At 39.9% G+C, this 18,988-nt stretch overlaps 1 protein-coding gene across 1 annotated transcript in view; it reads right to left on the bottom strand.

Moving 5' to 3' along the window:
* Window positions 1-1,793: 1,793 nt before the first annotated feature.
* Window positions 1,794-18,988, bottom strand: part of si:ch73-287m6.1 (RIMS-binding protein 2) — an 80,523-nt gene continuing 63,328 nt past the window's right edge. Inside the window, exons 15-26 of the mRNA XM_036588610.1 lie at window positions 17,322-18,113; window positions 17,020-17,148; window positions 16,742-16,888; window positions 15,576-15,684; window positions 15,060-15,185; window positions 13,293-13,462; window positions 12,943-13,111; window positions 11,824-11,924; window positions 11,631-11,702; window positions 10,028-10,171; window positions 6,640-6,830; window positions 1,794-2,831 (exon numbers count right to left, since the gene is read on the bottom strand). Of these exons, the coding sequence (XP_036444503.1) occupies window positions 6,642-6,830; window positions 10,028-10,171; window positions 11,631-11,702; window positions 11,824-11,924; window positions 12,943-13,111; window positions 13,293-13,462; window positions 15,060-15,185; window positions 15,576-15,684; window positions 16,742-16,888; window positions 17,020-17,148; window positions 17,322-18,113 (2,148 nt within the window). The 3' untranslated portion in view covers window positions 1,794-2,831; window positions 6,640-6,641. The remainder of the gene's footprint in view (window positions 2,832-6,639; window positions 6,831-10,027; window positions 10,172-11,630; window positions 11,703-11,823; window positions 11,925-12,942; window positions 13,112-13,292; window positions 13,463-15,059; window positions 15,186-15,575; window positions 15,685-16,741; window positions 16,889-17,019; window positions 17,149-17,321; window positions 18,114-18,988) is intronic.

The raw sequence follows: 18,988 nt of genomic DNA, 5'->3' as shown, positions 1-18,988 counted from the left end.
TCCCATTTCAGTACTTTTGTAACATGTCTTCACATTAGGGGGTGTTCAGACAACCCCTCTTTAAACGCAAAGCATGTCATGCTTAAAAAGAAGCAGGACACACTTCTTAATGGGGTAAGTTAACACGTTTGATTGACAACTAGGTAAACATGGGAAAACCAAAAAACTAGTTAGCAAAATTTGTCTGGCCCATGTATGGAATTGTTCTGGCCCAGTATACGGCTGGGTCATTGGCCCAGATCTGGCCACTGTAAAATGAATATAACTAACAAATGTGACCAAAATCTGTCATAACTGCATTGTTGGTCCACAATGCAAAAACTGGCCCACAGATATAGACATGAGGCAAAACCATATGAAGCATCTGGGCCCATGCCTAAAATCTGCTGGTATTCTACCAATACATGCTTATGAAAGCCAGAATCAGCCTAGAACTGTCAACTATTTGGGAAAACACAAAAGACTGAACCAAGCACTAAAATTTCAAAACTGACTTATAAAAGAATTAAAGTGTTTTTCACATTCAGTTTATGTTAATCTTAATGCCCACTACTGAACAACTCTGGGGTTTTCAGAAACAGCTTCAAAAAAATCTTTTCCTCTGTTAGTGACTAGGTGAAGCATCCTCAGTCTTAAATGGCTTAGCTATGATGAGCTATGGTGCTTTCTAGTGCCATTCAGCAGAACATTTGACAGTTTTCAACTTAAATACATGGTTTAAAACCATGCAGCTTGCACCTTAAACAAGTAGCCAGAGTTCAGGGGAGGAGTGGACAGCAACGCTGAGCCACAGTGGCACACTGGGCTAATAAGTTAACCATGCAAACCTTTTAAACTTTTTTGAGATGTCTGAACATAACACGTATACATTCTGTGAAGAAGTGCCTTTGTCTGGCTATTACTTCAGAACTGTGGTGTAGTGCCTTTCTTTTCTTGTGGCTAGCTGTGTAACCTTTAGCTTGCTAACTACAAGTTAGCACAATAAATTAATAATGAAATTGTATCAGGAGTCACGTATAACAGCTGGAGTACTTTGCTATAAAACCAATTCTGACCATAGCAAATCAATCAAATGGTACAATTTTGAAATATTAAGCATTTTAAATTTGGGTTTGGAGTGGGGAAGTGTTGGGTCGCAATGATTCCTGGACAGGTTCTCCTGCCGAAGTTGACCCTTATGTTCACTTGATCCCTCACCCCTCTGAGGGCTCATCTAACAAACTTCACTTGAGCTAATACAATAATGGAACAGCCCCTATGGAGTTGGGTATTCCCCCATTAGGAAACGGTGAGGCAAAGTGGACGATGGCATGATAAACCCAGTATTGAAATGGGCAGAAGGACTGAGAACGACTCCCATTATAATCGGAGCACTACTGCCATCCTGTGGACATGTGGTGGAACTGCAATGTGACAGACCACAATTTGCCACAAAAATACACTGAAGCCTTCACTTGAAAAATATCAAATTTATTTCCATTAGAAAAAAATGTGTACATTACACATGCACAGTCACACTGTAGTCATAAATATAGGCCAATGATTTCTCTTTTTCCTTTAATCCACTGAGCGAGCACACAACTGCAGACTTCCACATCGTTTCTTGAGGACACCATGAATAATGCTTGCACTGTTGAATATTAAATCTCAATGCACTAAAAAGGCAGTCTGAAAATCAAGTATAAACATTTATAAATTATCTACAAATGGAGAAAAAAGTACAAAAAGAGTAACAGTGACCCAAACAGTAGAGACACCACATCTAATCACAAATGAATGCTTGAGATCTGTAGTTATATTTATAATTATAGTTGTAGTTATAATTATTGTTATATATTTATAGTTAATTCTGTGATTAAAATAAAAATATGCTTGATTTTTCTTCTCTTTTTTGGCAAAATGATGATGTACGCTGTACAGACAGCTCAATGTTTTGTACATTCCTTTTTGGCAGTCAAACTTTGTGTCTTTTTTTATAGCTATCTCTTTTTTCCAACATCAAATAAAAAAAATCTACTCTTTCCATAAAAAAAAGATTTATTTCAGTCAAAACACTTGAACTGATTAGATTTAGAACATCTACTTGATTTGACACAAATACAAGCTTCACACATATAATATATACCCTGGATAAAACCAAGCAGGAGTGCAATCTAAACCAGCGTGAGCTGCAGGAAGGTGAAGTCAGACGCTGGTTTGGCAATCTTGCATTTCCATTTGCAAAGAGAACATGTCTAGAACAGAACGCTGTAATGCACCAGGAGATTCATCCTTTAATGGTGTCCTGCAGGAGATACTGTATCTTGAGTGAAATGGCATGTTTGATCAACACTATCATGAGTGGGACTCTGCTAGCATACACACTGTACAAAATGCAGTCTTTGCTAGTGAAAGCATCCTGAATGTGGACAGGTAAAGTAATATCAAATGAAATGATCTTTAACTTTGCTTGTTTCAACAAATTACATTTTCTGCCACTGCAGTAGGGTACTGTAAATTCACATGAAAATAATTCAAATAAGCAACAAAATAATCGAAATAATCTAAAAACACCAGAGATGCCACAGCCATCCATGGATGCCAGCATTATTGGTCTCGCTCTCTCTGGGTGAGTGGGCCTCTCCCACTTCACTTAGCGCAATGTGAGTCAACATGGTGTCTGGTAGCTAATGTAACAGCATTGGCAGTTAGTGTTCTCCTCCAAGCGTGTTGAACTCTCCACTGACGTTGCATTAGCGGCAGTTTGAAAGTATGCGGTGGCTTCACATAACTTGGAGAAGCATGTGCTGGCCTTTACCCTAGCTTGGTAGCATCGTGTGATCAGGGGGGACCTAGTTAGCAGGTGGAATTAACAGTTACTAAATTGGGAGAAAAATGAGTAAAATGAATAGCTTAAAATTCATTTTAAAAATCAGTAACTTTGTTTTTTTCAGAGGCTACTGTAGATGGTCACCTTGTAACTAACATTCAAATTAATATCTATTAAATTCAACTAAATGTCAATAAACGTAACAGATTCCATGAAATCAAACCGCAAATGTGAACCTAACCTAACCCTAACCTTAAAGGGGCCTTCTAGCCTAAAACTAGCATTTAATATGTTATTTATCATGTTATGTAGTCCTGTGTAGTGCAGCATTGTGACTCTTAGTGTCACTGATTTGATAAAATACAGTTTTTTATCCTTTTGTGTTTTCACTCAGTGTTCTTTCACTACAATACCCAGCATGCATTACACAAGTATATCATACAACCATTCGGAATTTCTCACAGCTGTGTAACTTGCAGAAAGCATTAGCCAGCCAGCAGGGAAAAATCAGACAGTTCTTCAAGTATCTGCCCCAAAGCTCTTATCGCTTTTCAAAGGTTCCTCCCACCTTCAATATGCATCATCAGAAGGGAGTTTTCCAAGTCTTTAAACTAGAACACATCCCTCTAGAGACCACTGCAGCACTGCTCACTGCAGCACTGCTCTAGAAGGTGAGCAGGCATGTTTACAGATGTAGCGATATAGGAATTTTTCATTTTGGTTTGAGTGCCCCTTTAACTTTAACTGAAAACTTAAACCTAATTCTTAACCCTAATGTTGTAGATAACTAGCTTGAGTTTCACCAGATGGTTTTCTAATAATTTGAGCAACTATAGATAATCTATAGGGGACATTTAAAATAAGGTGTGACAAAAAATCTAGAAACAGGTTTAATCTTATAATAATCTTACAAAAATAAGAAATATTAGATTACGTATATTTAAAATGCTTTCACTTGCTAAGATGATCATTTTTGCAGTGCACTGTACACTTTTGCAAGTATGTTACATGCTAACACCTCACCATAATAGGTTCATTGCTATTGAGGGTTTGTGTAAAGCAGTAAAGCTCTCAGGAAAAGTAACCCTTGATAGCTTGAGCAGTAGTTAAGAGAAGTTATTCAGGCCTAGGCCCATGTTCATCAATCCCACCAACCCCCCAACACAAGTGCGTGTAAACAGGCATGTGCAGAATTTGAAACATCAAGACATCTTTGATTATTTTTTTTTCTTTAGAGGACGACCCCTACTGTCAGATTACAGAAAAAAATGAAACACTGTGTAGTTTAGCAGCACAGCACTTGATCACATATCTACATTTTCGCTTTTTCAGTTTAAGAGATGCACAAACATGTATGTTAACAGGACACAGTCTGCTCATTCACACGTTTACACACACGGTACCAGTGTCACTCACCACACGAATCTCGCTTTTTGTGCATTTTGAAGGCAAACACAGGAGGCAAGTTTTAACAACAGGACAACCTTCCAAAGTCGATATGACGAAGGACATATGACAAGTAGGTACATGTGACTGAGAGAGAAGCGGCTTCTTGGCAAAGACTGGTGTATTAAAACATCAGGAGCCAGTTTCACAGACTTAGATTAGGCCTAAGCCTGGACTTAAAAGGATTTTCAATGATGAATCACCCTTGGCACTGCAATTCAGTCCACAACTAATCCTTGTATAGGAAACTGGCTGCAGATGTTGGTAATAAATTATGCTTATTGAGTTTTGATGAAGGCCACTGCATTATTTAAAAGGTCTTTCTAGTTGCTTGCCGTCTCTCCTGTAATAGCACCAGCCCACCATCTTAAAACAATTAGGAATGGTGGCATTCTAGCCTTTATGAATCATGGTCTTTGCCAGTGCACTACCTTGGCTTTGAATGTTTTTTAAGATTATCAACATAATTTGCCACCTCATATCATCCTATCATATCATTCATGCCTCCATATTAAGTAATGCACCAGATATTGATATACAATGGCAATGACTCAGGGGCCGATTCTCAAAGCATTTAGGACCATTATAACCCACAAGGGCCATAGTTTATGGCCAGCTTCACTCATAACTGATTCTCAAAACATTTCAGGCTCTATATTGTCACATGACTGCTCTTCTCTATTGGCGTGACTGTATTAAAATTTAGGACCGCCTCAGAGAAGTCCTAGCAGAATAAAACCAGAAAATATTTCTGACAACATCATAAAAAGAACACTCCTACTTATTGGAAATTACATTGAAATTAACTGAAAAGCCATCAAAACTCATGGAGGATGGTAAGTTTAGCCTACAACAATTTTGACTTTGCTTAATAGAAGAAAAAATAATAGGCCTTAGTTTTTTGTAATTAGTTATAACTTTCCAAAGAGCACAGTTAACTATTACAAATTCATTCTCCATAATTCCATGGTTGAGATGTAAACAAAGTCATTCACAGCATTGTAATGTGAAATGGTTCACTGTAGAAAATTACCGATTTCTTTACAGTGATGGTGATACAAGGGGTCACAATGTCTACTATGCAAATATAGCCACTTTATTTATTATCCAAAACGGTCAGTCAACCTACACATGTCTTCTGAGATTTTATATATAATATTAGTAATGTAAGTGGTACCTTTTTTGGGGGGGGACTATTTTGCTTTACAACACCCTGCATGTACCCTTCCACCTCAAACGGATTATAAAAATACTTCTTAGACCAAAACTGTAATAAAAATATAAAGATCAGACAGTGTTAAAATCATTAACATTATAACAAGTAAGTGCTTTCTGTCAAAGCATTTAGAACCACCATAACCCACAGGGAGCTGAGGAGCTTTTACAGGTAGACGTCTGGTTCCTATCACCACCACTGTGAACAATCCTGACTCAGCACGTTTCTCTAGAGTAGAGCATTTTGCATCAAACCACTCTGAATGACTCTGTTTACACCTTAACCATATAATTATGCGGACGTTTTGGAAAATTTGGTGTATTGCTCCTTTAACAAAGCCCTTAAAAGGCAGATGTGATTAAAATAACTTTATAGTAAAATGAACAATAACATAAAATAAAACTTACTCATTACACTTGTCTGATTATTGTGATTTATCTGTATCCCATAGAAGTTGTCCCCAGTTTTGGCCTTTATTTAGGTATTTATTTGTTATTTTTGCTTAATTGTAATAAAGTGCTACCTGTCCTTTGCACTGTGTCAACATTTCATGATGAATGGACCAATAGAAATGCTCTGAAATAGCTCTGGTAAAATCTTGTTCTTTTCTTTATTCCTGTAAAATAGCTACTTGCCATTTTTTACACTAGGCTGAGGGTGACTACGTAGCACATGGGCTTCCTCACTCAATTCCCATTGGCTGTGTGCATATTAAATTGCTGTCTGTCATTAGAAGAGAGCAAAACAGCTGACATGCCACCTTCCCTTTAAGGTTTAGTCCAGGTTACGTCACCACTACCTTAGGATATCCCATTGTACTTTTAAGAATTAGACATGGGGAAGGTCATTAACTAGTCACAGAGTGGTCCTAGGTCAAGAGGGTCATAAGGCCATGAAGCTTTGAGAATCCAGCCCCAGATTTCCATCATTGCAGAACCTTCCCAAAGTTCATCTGAATGAGAATAGAGGAAACACGGTTTGTCATACATCAACACTTATCACCCGAAAGAGCGCGTATTCTAGTATATGTGCGTGGCGAGTAAATATGAATACTATTGTAGATCTGACTGAAAGATTAAACACTGCACTGTTGACTTGAGCCCATTTTGTTGCCCTTTTGATTAAGCTCTGTGTATGGAGTTCTACAGTGTTATTTGAATCAAACCACCTTTACTTCGAGAACTTTTTGAGCAGTTTCTTCCCTTTGGAGAGCAGTCCTTTTTTCTTTTTGGAGGCCAGGTCTCGGGGGCCCCTGGCAGGGCTCAGGGGCCTGATGGGCCCCACAGGGAGCAGGGGACGCACAGTGGGGGACGCTGGTCTTCCGGGGGCCGGGGCAGGAACTGTGTTTTCCACAGGCACCTAATGAGAGATCCATCAGGAGGGGGGGACAGTGCAGGGTGTTAAACAGCAAGTGTGACTTCACCTCACGTGCCTGCTCTAGCTTGAATACAAAGGAATACCTCGTCTGAAAAGAGCTATGCCTATTTCTGGGGCTTCACTGCTGCGTGTAGCTGTTTATTCTGGACCTTCACACCCTGTCTAGTGCCCTAAAAAGCTTTTCAAAACCATTCTAAAGATGCCACAGTGAGTCATTTCTGCAATGACTCAGCAGAGTCTGTATAGACTGTGTAAAAAGTAGGCGAGAAACCCAGGAGAGCAGGAGCACAAATCACAAGGCGGCAAGCTGAACAGAGCTACACCATGAATTACAATGCTCTGATCTGAACAGTTGGTGCATAGAGGACTTGTGGAAAATGAAGTTAACCGCCTCTATCGGTCTAAAAGTTGCATTGGTATTCCAGAGCTGTATAGCATTAATCAAATCCGCAGAATAACATTACTGAGAAGCCTTTAACCAATAAGAACTTGCATTTGACATGCTGTTGCTTTGCTGGTAAAGAAAAGCAAGGTGTGGGATAGCCAGGAGAACAGGGTTTTGCTGTCAGCACCAGAACAAACACATTAACAAACCACACACCAGGAACCAACTGCAGATACCATATTATTGTCTGATGCATTATTGTGCCAGAAAAGAAAGTGTATTTGCTTTAATACTAGAAAACAATATTCCTCAGCTTTCCATATTAACCCATTCATGTCCAACAATTAAATCCAGTGTGATAACTGGTGCAGAGGTCTTCAAATCGGGACCTTGAATCCTGTTTCCGGTCCTGGATGTAATCACTGGTAGGTATGACACTAGGTGGCCAATTAACAGTGCAATTAAGTACAAGCGAATACAAAATACAAGATTTGAAACTGGAAGTCCAGATTTGTAGACCTCTGGTCAATTTTGTATTGTTACCCATCTAACAGTGTCCATTTGATTGTTTTAAATTACATGTGATTTTCGTACTTATGTGAACGATCAGATTAGAATTTTCTATTGCTTTGTTAAAAATCACTAGTCATGCAATCAAAATACTGAATTGTATGATGCATAAAGTGATATAAACTCACATTTTAGCCATACAGTTCAATCAGTATGAAAATGTCTTCTCAGGCAAGCTCAGAGAACACATGGATTCATGTTGTAATGATGTCAATACACATTGAAAAATAAAATAGTGTACTGAAATTTAAAGCAGTATTGCTGATACGCCTCACACTCTCTTCCAAGGGTCTCTCATCTATCATCTTTCATGGAAACCACTGTCAACAATCAAAACTAGCCATCTGAGTGCTTAAGTTATGCATGCACCCATGCTCCAATGACTAGTCTTTTTATAAATCAATTATAAATTCTAGAGCAGGGGTGTCAATCTCATCCACAAAGGGCCGGTGTGGCTGCAAGTTTTCCTTCCAAACAAGCTGGAGCACATCTGATTCATACTGATACACCTGACCTTGTTTAATCAGTTGCTCAGCCTTCAAACAACTGATTGTGTGCAGTCCTGCTTTGTTGGAATAAAAACCTGCAACCACACCAGCCTTTGGCGGATAAGACTGGACACCCGTTCTAGAGGATGTGATCGCTGGGGTTTATTTAGAGGGTGGCACGGCAGCTACTGAACTGTTTCTATTGGAGAACATTTATTTATCTGAAGCCAAATCAATCTGCGTTGTATATATTAGAGCTCTGCAGATTCAAGACAGAGAAATTTTAGCACATATCAGAAAAAACAAATTGAATCTTGATCTCAAAATTGGAAACTGCATTGAACCTGAACATATTGTTACACCGCTATTGTGCATGCATGTCAGCTGCACACATGCCATATATTCAGACACTCCTTATTTTTGCTGTATTGAAACATTTATCACATCGTGACGCCACCATATCACATCACATTTACATTTGTGCATCATTACACCCTTAAAACGGACCAAAGGAATGTCAGATATGGACATTAATGGGTTAACACAGGTGAAAGCCAAAGAGTAAATTGTCAACTGTTCAAACTGTAAACCAAGAGTAAAACTATGGAAACTATGGAAATCAACACTGGAAACCTCAGTGGATAAGTTGTGTAGAGGGAACTATAAGCTTTATATCTCCTTAAAGAGCTAAACTTAATGAACCAACTTTAAACTGTTTTTTAATTTTCTTTGTGTAATTTCAGTTATTGGGCCTTGGTGGAATTTTCCTCTGCATAAGACCAGTAACTGGTATCCCCAGTTGCTCACTTAAACGTTAGAAACAGAGCCTGCTAGGATGGAAAATGAACAATCTTCCTCTGCTGTTTGTTGCCAAGCGGGTGGGAAAAAAGGAAATCAGAATGCAGCGACATCATTTCAGTAACATCCACACATCAAACATGAGGAAAAGTTAAAGAAAGAAAATACAAAAAAAAATACACCAATACACAAATGAACACGGATGTCCCACTGACAGGTCATCATAAGAATTTGCTTCAGTTTTTCGTTTATTTCTTAATCATTACAGTAAATGTGTCATCATTTTACTCTCTCTGTAAGAGAGTGGATGAGTGATATTTGCATGTTCTCAAAGTTCTTAGGGCCTGAAAAATAGAATTTCGAAGGGTGTGCAATATACAAAAAAGAAACAAAGCCTCCTTAAAGGAATACAACACAAAGGCCAATGTATGCTACTCTTATATAAAAGGTATGAAGTCTATTTTGAAAAAGGCATGCTTATCTAGTGAAGGGCGACCTACATTGGACTCTAAATTAGTCATTTCAATAGGTTACAAATCTTGAGTCACAGACCCTTTGGACATGTTCATAAAGCACTTAAGCCAATGTTGTTTTTGTAGGTTGTCACGTTTCAGTGCAAAGACATTTTAGAGTCTCATTCGCTTCCCACTTTGGTGTTTTGTCCCAATGTCCTCTTAGGATGCTCTATCAACATCCCCCCACTGTAGCAAGTCATGCCATTACTTCTGTCTCTCTGTCTGTGCACTGATCTTTCAGCTCGCAATGGGCTTTGCTTCTCCCTTTCCAAACGCAAGAAAGGTTGGACTGGAAACCACTATGCACTTGCACCACCACACAAAACAAACAAGCACGAGAAAACACAGAGACGGCGAGCGGACGGAACTCAAACGGAGGATGGATGGACACAGGGCCTAGCGCTGAGAGCGGCGATGGTGTACCCGTTTGGCCTCGGGGCGCGGTGCCGGCGCTGGATCTTCCGGCTCGTAGCGTGTTGGAGTGTCTGTCAGATAGACCTCCACGTCATCAGGCACTTCTTCTAGGAAATTAGAGGGAACCAAGCCCCGGTGTCCATTAAGCTCTCCCTGCAAAATGAAAAATGGGAAAATGCAATCACGATCTTGTTGTGGGGAAAGATATTCAGGTTTTCATCAAATGGTAAAACTAAAACTGGTCTGCTAAATTAAAAAGGCCCATATTTTATATTTTTATTATTTTATTTTTTATCTAATGTCCAGTGACCAAAAACAGTCATAGTTAATGTTTACAAGGTCATTTTCCAAGCTCTTCATACCTCCATATTAAACTGGTTGTTTTTGCTACTATACCTGTGAGACTGATCTATGTAAATGACCCATATTCTGAATGACTGCTTGAATTGTACCTCATTCAAAAAAAGAACCTTAACAGTCCATATAGTTAAGTCTGGGCATAAAAATTCTCAATGATATCAAAAAAAAATTTGATACTCCTTGTGGTCCTTTGGAAGGCTGCAACAGTACGCTACGACACTATGTGTCTTAATAAAAATGTAGTGCCAACAGAATGGAATGCTCTAAAGCAGCCACACATGAGCCTGAGGTCTCTACGTCCAATGACAAACATCAGTTAGAGGGGTATAAAGCCCCCCCCCCAGCATTAGGCTGTTTAGCAGTGAAACTGCTTTCTCTGGAGTGATCGAACATGATCCAGTACCTTTGGGATGACTGGAGTGGCATTTGTGGTCCAGAACTAATCATCTATCATCAGTACCTGACCTCACTCGTGGCTGACTGCAATCAAATCCTCACAGCAAAGATCCAATATCTAGTGTAAAGCCTTCCCAGAAGAGTTGTGGCTAAAACTGCAGCAAAGGGAGCACAAACTCTTTACCATTACCTCTGATTTTGGAAAAAACGTTGAATGAGCAAGTGTCTACACACTTTTGGACATACAGTGCACATTTCATTCCCACCAGCTAGGAACAAAACAATGTTTAATCATTTTCCTCATCACTAACGTGAACTTTTTGCAGCTTAGCTTGCACACTGCAGAAATGGCATTTTGGCAAATGAAATTATTATCTTAAGTGTAGTCGATATATAATATTTTTCATTTTGAGGTTGTTTCTAGACATTTTTACCTTGTTTTAAGTGATTTTCATAAGTCAAATTATGTCACTATATTGGCAGATAATTTGGCATGTTTCAAGCATATTTCTTACAACAAGCAAAATTATATATCAATATAGTTAGATAATTTGGCTTCAATCACTTGAAATCACTTGAAACACAGTGAGGAATATCTAGAAATAAGTGAAATACTCCAATATAATGGTTACAACCATCTCAAAATGAGAAACATTAGATATATAGTTAGATTTAAGATCATTTTACTTGCCAACATGCTTTTTTATGCAGTGCATATATGGACTGTATAGACCGGGGTTTGGCACATTGAATTCTTCAATTAAAAAAGCAAGGAGCGTTTTGATTTCCCTGACGCGTGCATTTTAAGATAAGTTGAAACAGTGGTAAAAACAACCAGCTCCGCTAAATCACTTACACAGTAAAATCCATCCTCATCGATTTCCCCATATACAGCAATGATGTCTCCAGCACAGAATGTCAGCTCTGCCTGTATCAGAGAGGATAAAATTAGTTCAGAAAAGGCCAGTCAGCAAACTGAAACACTGAGATTGTGAGATGGTGTGTGTGTGTGTGTATGTGTGTGTGTGTGTGTGTGTGTGTGCAAGTACCTCTACATCCACATTTGGGGAGCTCTCTCTGGGGTCATAGTCATAAAGGGCAACCATTCTTCTACTAGCCACAGGGTGGCGGCCGCCTTTTCTGTTCTGTTCTGTGAGAGGAAACAGGAATTATTCAGATCTACAGTTTACCTCAGGAAAGAGAGAGTCATCTCTTCCTCATAAACACATCACTACAGACATCCAACAAAGCATCAACTAGAAAATTTAGCAAAAGTAACAACCAGTGTAATTTGGTTTTGCCTCTTATGTGCCCTAAGAAATGTCTGTTGACAACTAAATAGTTTTTCACCATCCAAGATATATAATTTTTATGAATGAAATAAGGACAGATGCTAGTTAGGCTATTTAGACCTACTTGCTAATAAGTCCTCTTGCTCTGTTTTTCTTTCCTATAATTCAGTTTTATTGTTCAAAGTAAGAGCATTCTAAAATCATAAACATGCCAGTCAGGCATGTCATTAAATAAAAACGTTTAACGCAGAACCCTCACAATTTGCTTTGTAAATAGCCTTCTTTTAGCATAGCACCCCTGTTATATTAGCGCCAAGCTAGCAATGATGTATATTGACATTTTATGCCATTTATTCCAAACTCTAGCTTAAACTTAAACACGGAGCATTTTAAACCTGTAACAGACATTCAGGTCACATTATTTAAATAGTTTATAGTAGTTTTGCAGAGAATCCTTTATAAACCTATTTTAGCCTCTCTCTGAACATTACTGGAGTCTTTTAGCCTCTTAGCTATTGCTAAGCTGTTCAGAACATTCTAGTAAGAGCAGAAAAGAGAGCCTGTTCACAGCATTGAGTTGTGTTCAAAAATACTTGAATGTGACTGTAAAATAATTAGAGAAAGTATGTTTTCATGAATAATCTGTGATTTGGTCACATAGATTTGACACTAATCCACTGTGAGATAAAATGTGTGAGGGAACATAAATTACTATAATCAAAGGATTTATGCAGAATACATATTATGTACCTGCAAATACTTTTATTTTTATCATTTTTATTCCTATCTGTTGCCCCCTTATAAATTTCCTCATTTGGGTTCTAAAAACTCATCCTTTGATATGTCCAACGTTCGCTGTCAGAGATGATGCAATACCTATTCTGTCCACAGGAGTGTTTAGTGGGAGAAAGCCCTGCTTCATCAGCTGCTCCATAGTCTCCTCATCCTCCGCTCGAATCTCTGACACCATGTTACATGGAATGAGGCCGGACCGGCCGCGGATCTCCCCCCGATAAAACCCATCAGTGTCCTTGTCCCCGTACACCTGAGACAGACATAAAGACAGAGAGAGAGGTTGAACAGAGTGCACAGCAGTCATTATACCGCCCTAGCCTGACGGTCAAACATTATCAGTTTAAATCCGTTCATCCAAATCCTCAGTCCCACCAAATGAAAATAATATAATCCACAACAAGAAGCGGCCGGATGGCTCTTGCTCGCCTTACCTTGATAATCTGTCCTTCTTTAAAAGGAAGCTCCTCGTCAGCTGCGTCCGGATTTGGGGACATGGAGAGGGGGTCATAGTCAAACAACGCTACGAAGATTCGGAATGGGTCCTCAGGCTCGGATTCATCGTAGTATGGAGGAGAACGCCGGCCACGATCCCTATAACCATCTAAAACAGGGTGGATAGACTGAAAACTTAAACATTTATATTGACATGGTGATGACTGTATTTGAAGGTTTCTTATATGACTTCATGGCACATACATAAGCAGTGAATAACACGTAAAAAGCCATAGGCGTACGTTTCGCTTGAAATTTGGATGGGACAGATGGGAAGGGATGTTCTGAAGTGGGAACGCCATAGGTTATATGATTCAAACACCCCCCCCCCATCATAACATCAGACAAATGTATCTATCCAATTTAATAATTAAAATATGAAAAGGCTGCAAACAATACTTGAGTATTTAGGAACAGTTCATGTCAGTATTTGCAAGCTGACGAGAGGCAAAACATGAAAGAAAATGACTATTTTAAAAGTCAAATCATTCATATAAACACATGCGGTATGTGGTGTATGTCATACAAGCTCTAGGTTACTTGGGAATGATGCCTCATAATAGCGTTACAAATGGAGCAAATGTCTTGCCAACACTGACACAACTTTATAAATGCTCAGTTATTGATGTTTCAGTATGTTATTCAAGGATTATGTATGTGTTATGAAGCTCCTAAGTAGTGTTAGCAAAAATCTTGATGAGGAACCATCCATTTAAACTTTTGAGTACTGATATATGTATAGGTTCAAGTATTTAAGCAATCTGTATGATCAAAGATAGATTGGCATACCATCATTTAAGGTGAAGTCATTTGCACTTGTTCAAATGACCATGCAGTAATTCAGATCAATGGACTGAGTGTTAGTGCTTTACACTTTTCTAATCACACTTGCAATGTGCTCAGTCCATTACTGTTTTATCACTATTTGCTTTTTGAGTGGGTTAACAGACAAACCATAGACGCTGTAATGAAATGGGTATGGAGTGTGGGGGTAGTGCACCCATATGGCAACACATTACACACGAGCAGCAAGCCAAATATGTGCTTCGCTGAGAGCCCAACAGACATAACAAAGACAGAGACAGGAATATACACACAGTCTGGGCTACTGTAACCATGCAGTAAGCTGGACCTGAGAGAGACCAATCAGATGGGCATGATTAGTCAGGGATAAAGTTGTACCTGTTTTTTCAGCATTTACTGCCAAAGAGGAATGGGCAAACATGCCCAATATGCATTCTGGAATGGTGAATCTACAGCTGACGCAAAGTGTTGAATTTGGATATGCTACTGCAGTTTGTGAAAGGCAAATTCTAGACATGGATTAGCTAGCAATCCGCATTCGGCATAAGGCACCACCCTTAACTTTTACCACCCAATCATGCACAGACAAAAGTAAAAATTATGGGTGTGTTTAAGTTGAAAAGGGGAAGGGTTTAGCAGGCAACTCATGGCAGGTCAGTGCAAAGGGGGTAGGAACATTCTCTGAGCAGTAAGCAAACACTCTACTGTGGTGGACAACCATCTTACAGCTAGTGTGGATCACTGCGCCTCAGCACAAGCCTCCATCTCGGTGCAGTCCAGTGGCTCATGCGTTTCAAATCAAGGCTCTTAAAGGCATTTTGTCCCAGACCACTTCTTTCTCTCTCCTCTTTCTCGGCTTGCACCGAGTGTGCTTTGGTAGAGCGAGGAGCTGCAACACGTACCATAGGGAGGCCTGTGGCCCCTGTGCCTCCGTGAGGACCATGTCCTGTGCCGCGCTACACTGCCATAGTAAACATCCTCCATGACCGGAGAGAGGTTCCCCTCACTGTTACTCTCAGTGGTTATCTCTGAGGGAAACACCAATCAAAGAGCTGTTACCATGCACAAGCTACACAACCCTCCGCTGCATTGGCCTTATCAGTCACCTCAGTCTTGCAGGTCTTGGAGAACTATGCAGGTGCCTCAGATATGAAGAAATATGAGGTTTTAAGGTGCTAATTTAGGGAACTTCTAATTTGAGCTAAATAAAACTTTTCAGACCCACAGGAATTGTATCATGTGAAGCTCTTTAAAGGGCTGACAGAACATGAACATGGTTCAGACACAAGGGTGATCAGCATTCACTGAGGAGCCCACAGAGGTTCTCACATCCTAACATCTACGATGAAATGTTGAGCAGGACATTTAAGGGGGCACAAAGAACATCTGCTCCATGTTCCGACTGGGAGTCCACTGACCAATAGAGGGCACCATGAGGGGTCTTCTCTGGGGCTGAGGAACTCCGTGAGCTGGCCTCCGGCCTGAGTCGCGATCCGGCCGTCCAGAAGATGATGTGTTCCCTCCAACCTTAAACCACAAGAGAAAATGCAAATAGACTATTATAGACTGTTTAAAAGACTATTAAGAATGTCTTTCTTCTTAAGTAATTCTGAAGTTACAGGATTGATTACTGTTGAGTATTCATAAGAATCAGATTTTGATCAGATGTAGCACAGCATGCAAGTGCCGTTTGCCTACAATTTGATGAACAGGTTGTTTTTGGACACGCTTATTTGTTGGAGTACTATTTTGGCCTACCAATTAGACCAAAAGCATTAAATTTTAGATGCAGCCACAGACTCTACAGTACTGTGCAAAGTCACTTATTTTCATTAATTTCCAGCCAGAAAGTTATTGATTTTGCAGAGTCAGGAAAAAGCAGAAAACATATATTTAACATATTATTACACAACTAAATATAAAATAAAATACCAAGACAATATCTAAATATAATAACTAAATATAATATCATTTTTCAGTATTCAGTGTGTCCACCCATTGCTCTAATTACAGCTTCCGTTCTTTTCAGGGGACGTGCTGTCAGTTTTTTAAACAATTCTGCAGGGACATTTTTCCACACCTCCAAAGTTCAGTCTTAGAAGTTGGTTGCATTTTTATTTCACAATCCAAATAATCCCAAGCACGCTCAATGATGTTGAGGTCTCAAATGTCCCTTTCTCAGCAACAGCTTCCTGATAGCCAATACAGACAAAGATCCTCTTTTTACTTTACACACTATTAAGCTTTAAAAGAAGCTATTTTCATTATAGTACTTCACTTAAGATGATCATCTAAACATATATAATCACAATCAAACCACTCAAACACCCTACAGGAAGAAATACACAGAAACACGACGTGAGGTATGTGTGCTATTTCATAACACAATTGAGTGTGCTATTTGTTACAAATGGAAATAGAGAATTTTTTCTCTCTGATATCTGATATAAATTATTTTCAAATACTGCCATGCATTAGCAATACAATTCAAGAAAAGGCCTGGCTTTTATTAAATTTTCAGCTGTGCTGACTTTTTCACCCATACTTATGATGGCTGTGTCACCTGTAGTATACTTGAACCCACCTTAAGAGCATTGTGCGAGTTGCGCCGTCGCCCTTCCTCCAGCTGCATCTCTGAGTACAGCTCCTCCTCATCTTCCTCCATGATGTCAGACAGGTCTGAACCGCGACTGCTTTCTGTCTGGTACTCTTCACTGTGGCTGTAGTGGGACTGAGGCAAAAATACAGTATTTCAAAACTCAGCACAAAACCAGCCACACTCAACCTGAGGATTCAGTTCTGACAGTGTTAGTAGTCTCTAACTAAATCATATTGATCAGTGCCACCCCACAGCTCCCGTACCTGCCTGCCCAGCTCTGAGCCCCTGAGGAAGTCATCCACAGATGCTCCTCTTCTGCGGGACTGATAGCTTTCCTCATCCTCCTCCTCATCTGAGTTCTGAGAGTGAAAGCCCTGACTTCTCCTCTCCATCTAGATATGGCAAAATACTTTCAGAGACTTCAATAACCACAGCCTGCTTTTCTTTTGTGGTGTGTCATGATTTTTAATCGTGTCCCTACATAAAGTCTCTCAGAACAGCACTCATAGGAAGTATCAGTGTGTACACTACCATTCAAAAGCTTGGAATCACAGAGGACACTCACCCGTCCACTTTCTGCAGCCACTCGTTGGGCAGCCTCCCGGGCGATGGCCTTTGCCATGTTGTCAGGGATGAGAGTGCCTCTGGGCTGCGGGAGGATCCTCTGAGGAGAAGGTGAGCGGCGGTTGGGGCAGGGCGGGGCCTCTAGTGTGTGTCCATGCGGCAGGGCCGGGGGCAAGCCGGACGGAGAACAGACGGGCTCCCATGGCTGGGGTGGACCCCCAGCAGGATGAAGCATGCCTGGCCCCTGCTCTTTGGTTTCCAGCTCTCTGGCACTTAGTGGTCTCTGGGGCTGAGGAAGGGGTAGCTGGGGGATATGGGGTTGGGGCATTGGAATGGTGGGCTGGGGGATTGGAATGGTGGGCTGAGGCTGGGGAAACGGGTGAGGGGGTAGAGGCTGGAGGTGTGGAGGAGATGGCTGAGTGGGATGGGGCATAGGATGAGGCTGTAGATGAGAGGATGGCTGGTTTGGGTGAACAGGGAGAGGTTGGAGATGGGCATGAGGTTGAGGTGGGCCGGTGAGAGGGGGAAGAGGCTGAATAGAGGGTGGAAGTGCTGGGCGTGGGGGCAGGGGCTGGGGCGGCTGGTGTGGAAGAGGCGACTGGATGTGGTGAGGTGGAGGAAGGGCTTGGGGAAGAGGCACAAGCAGGTTGTTAGGAATGACGGCGACATGGGAGTCCTGCGATTCCCCTTGTGCTGATAAAGTCCTGACCACCACCTCACGAGCCTCCAAACACTGGAGCCGGTTCAGTTCCACTGTTGCAAAATCTGCCAGTGGGTACAACACCTCAGCGATCTAAAAGCAGAAAGTCAATAAACAGAATATCAGAATATAATCACAGTCATCAGGTTAAGGCTGTCATTCTTTACAGTCTTATCCATTTATTACATATCATAACTACATTACATAACTGCTTTTATAGTAATTATGGAATAATTTATAGCAGTTCCTGAATGATAAGCCTAAAGATAATAACAAAAGCATGCTGTATTAATTATCGCTTGTGGAGAACTTGTGTCAAAAGTGGGGTTTCTAGACTTTTTTCAAAGCAATCCATGTTTGTGTTTGTAAGAAAAGAGGAGATCTTTTATAATGATTTAAATTAGGTAAAAACATATGGTCCTGTTTTTGGATATGCAAAACATTCTTTACGTTCTTGGAATGTGTTTGACATTGCTTGACAAAAAAAAAGTCAGAAGTGCAGACTTAGAAATAGTAAATTGAATGTAAATGTAACTCATTGCGCAAGTCATAAGTTAGCTAAATATGTAAAATTTAAATTAGATTTAAACAATAGCAAAAACAATAATACATCTTGGCTTTGAAGGGTTAACAACCCTTTTTGATACTTTTTTTTAACCCTATGAAGCCAAGACTTAAAACTGTTGATACAGAATGTGAATTGAATGTAAAAGTAACTTATTGTGCAAATCATTATTTAGTTAAATACATAATCCTGTAACTAAATTTGAATAACATTTGAAGAGCAGCAAAAAAGTAAGAAGTTTTGGCTTTGAAGGGTCATTAACTGAACAATAGAAGTATAAAAAAACAAAACAGTTCTTTATGTGATACCATAGAAGAACTAGAAGAAACATTTCAATGGATGGTTAATTTCTTAAATGAGATGTGAAGAATAGTTTTTAAAGTTTAAACAAGCTCCAAAACAT

The sequence above is a fragment of the Colossoma macropomum genome, unplaced genomic scaffold (genome assembly GCF_904425465.1).
Source record: "Colossoma macropomum unplaced genomic scaffold, Colossoma_macropomum, whole genome shotgun sequence".
NCBI classification, from domain to species: domain Eukaryota; kingdom Metazoa; phylum Chordata; class Actinopteri; order Characiformes; family Serrasalmidae; genus Colossoma; species Colossoma macropomum.
The sequence above is the reverse complement of the archived record's forward strand: the minus strand, read 5'-3'. Positions and strand labels throughout refer to the sequence as shown.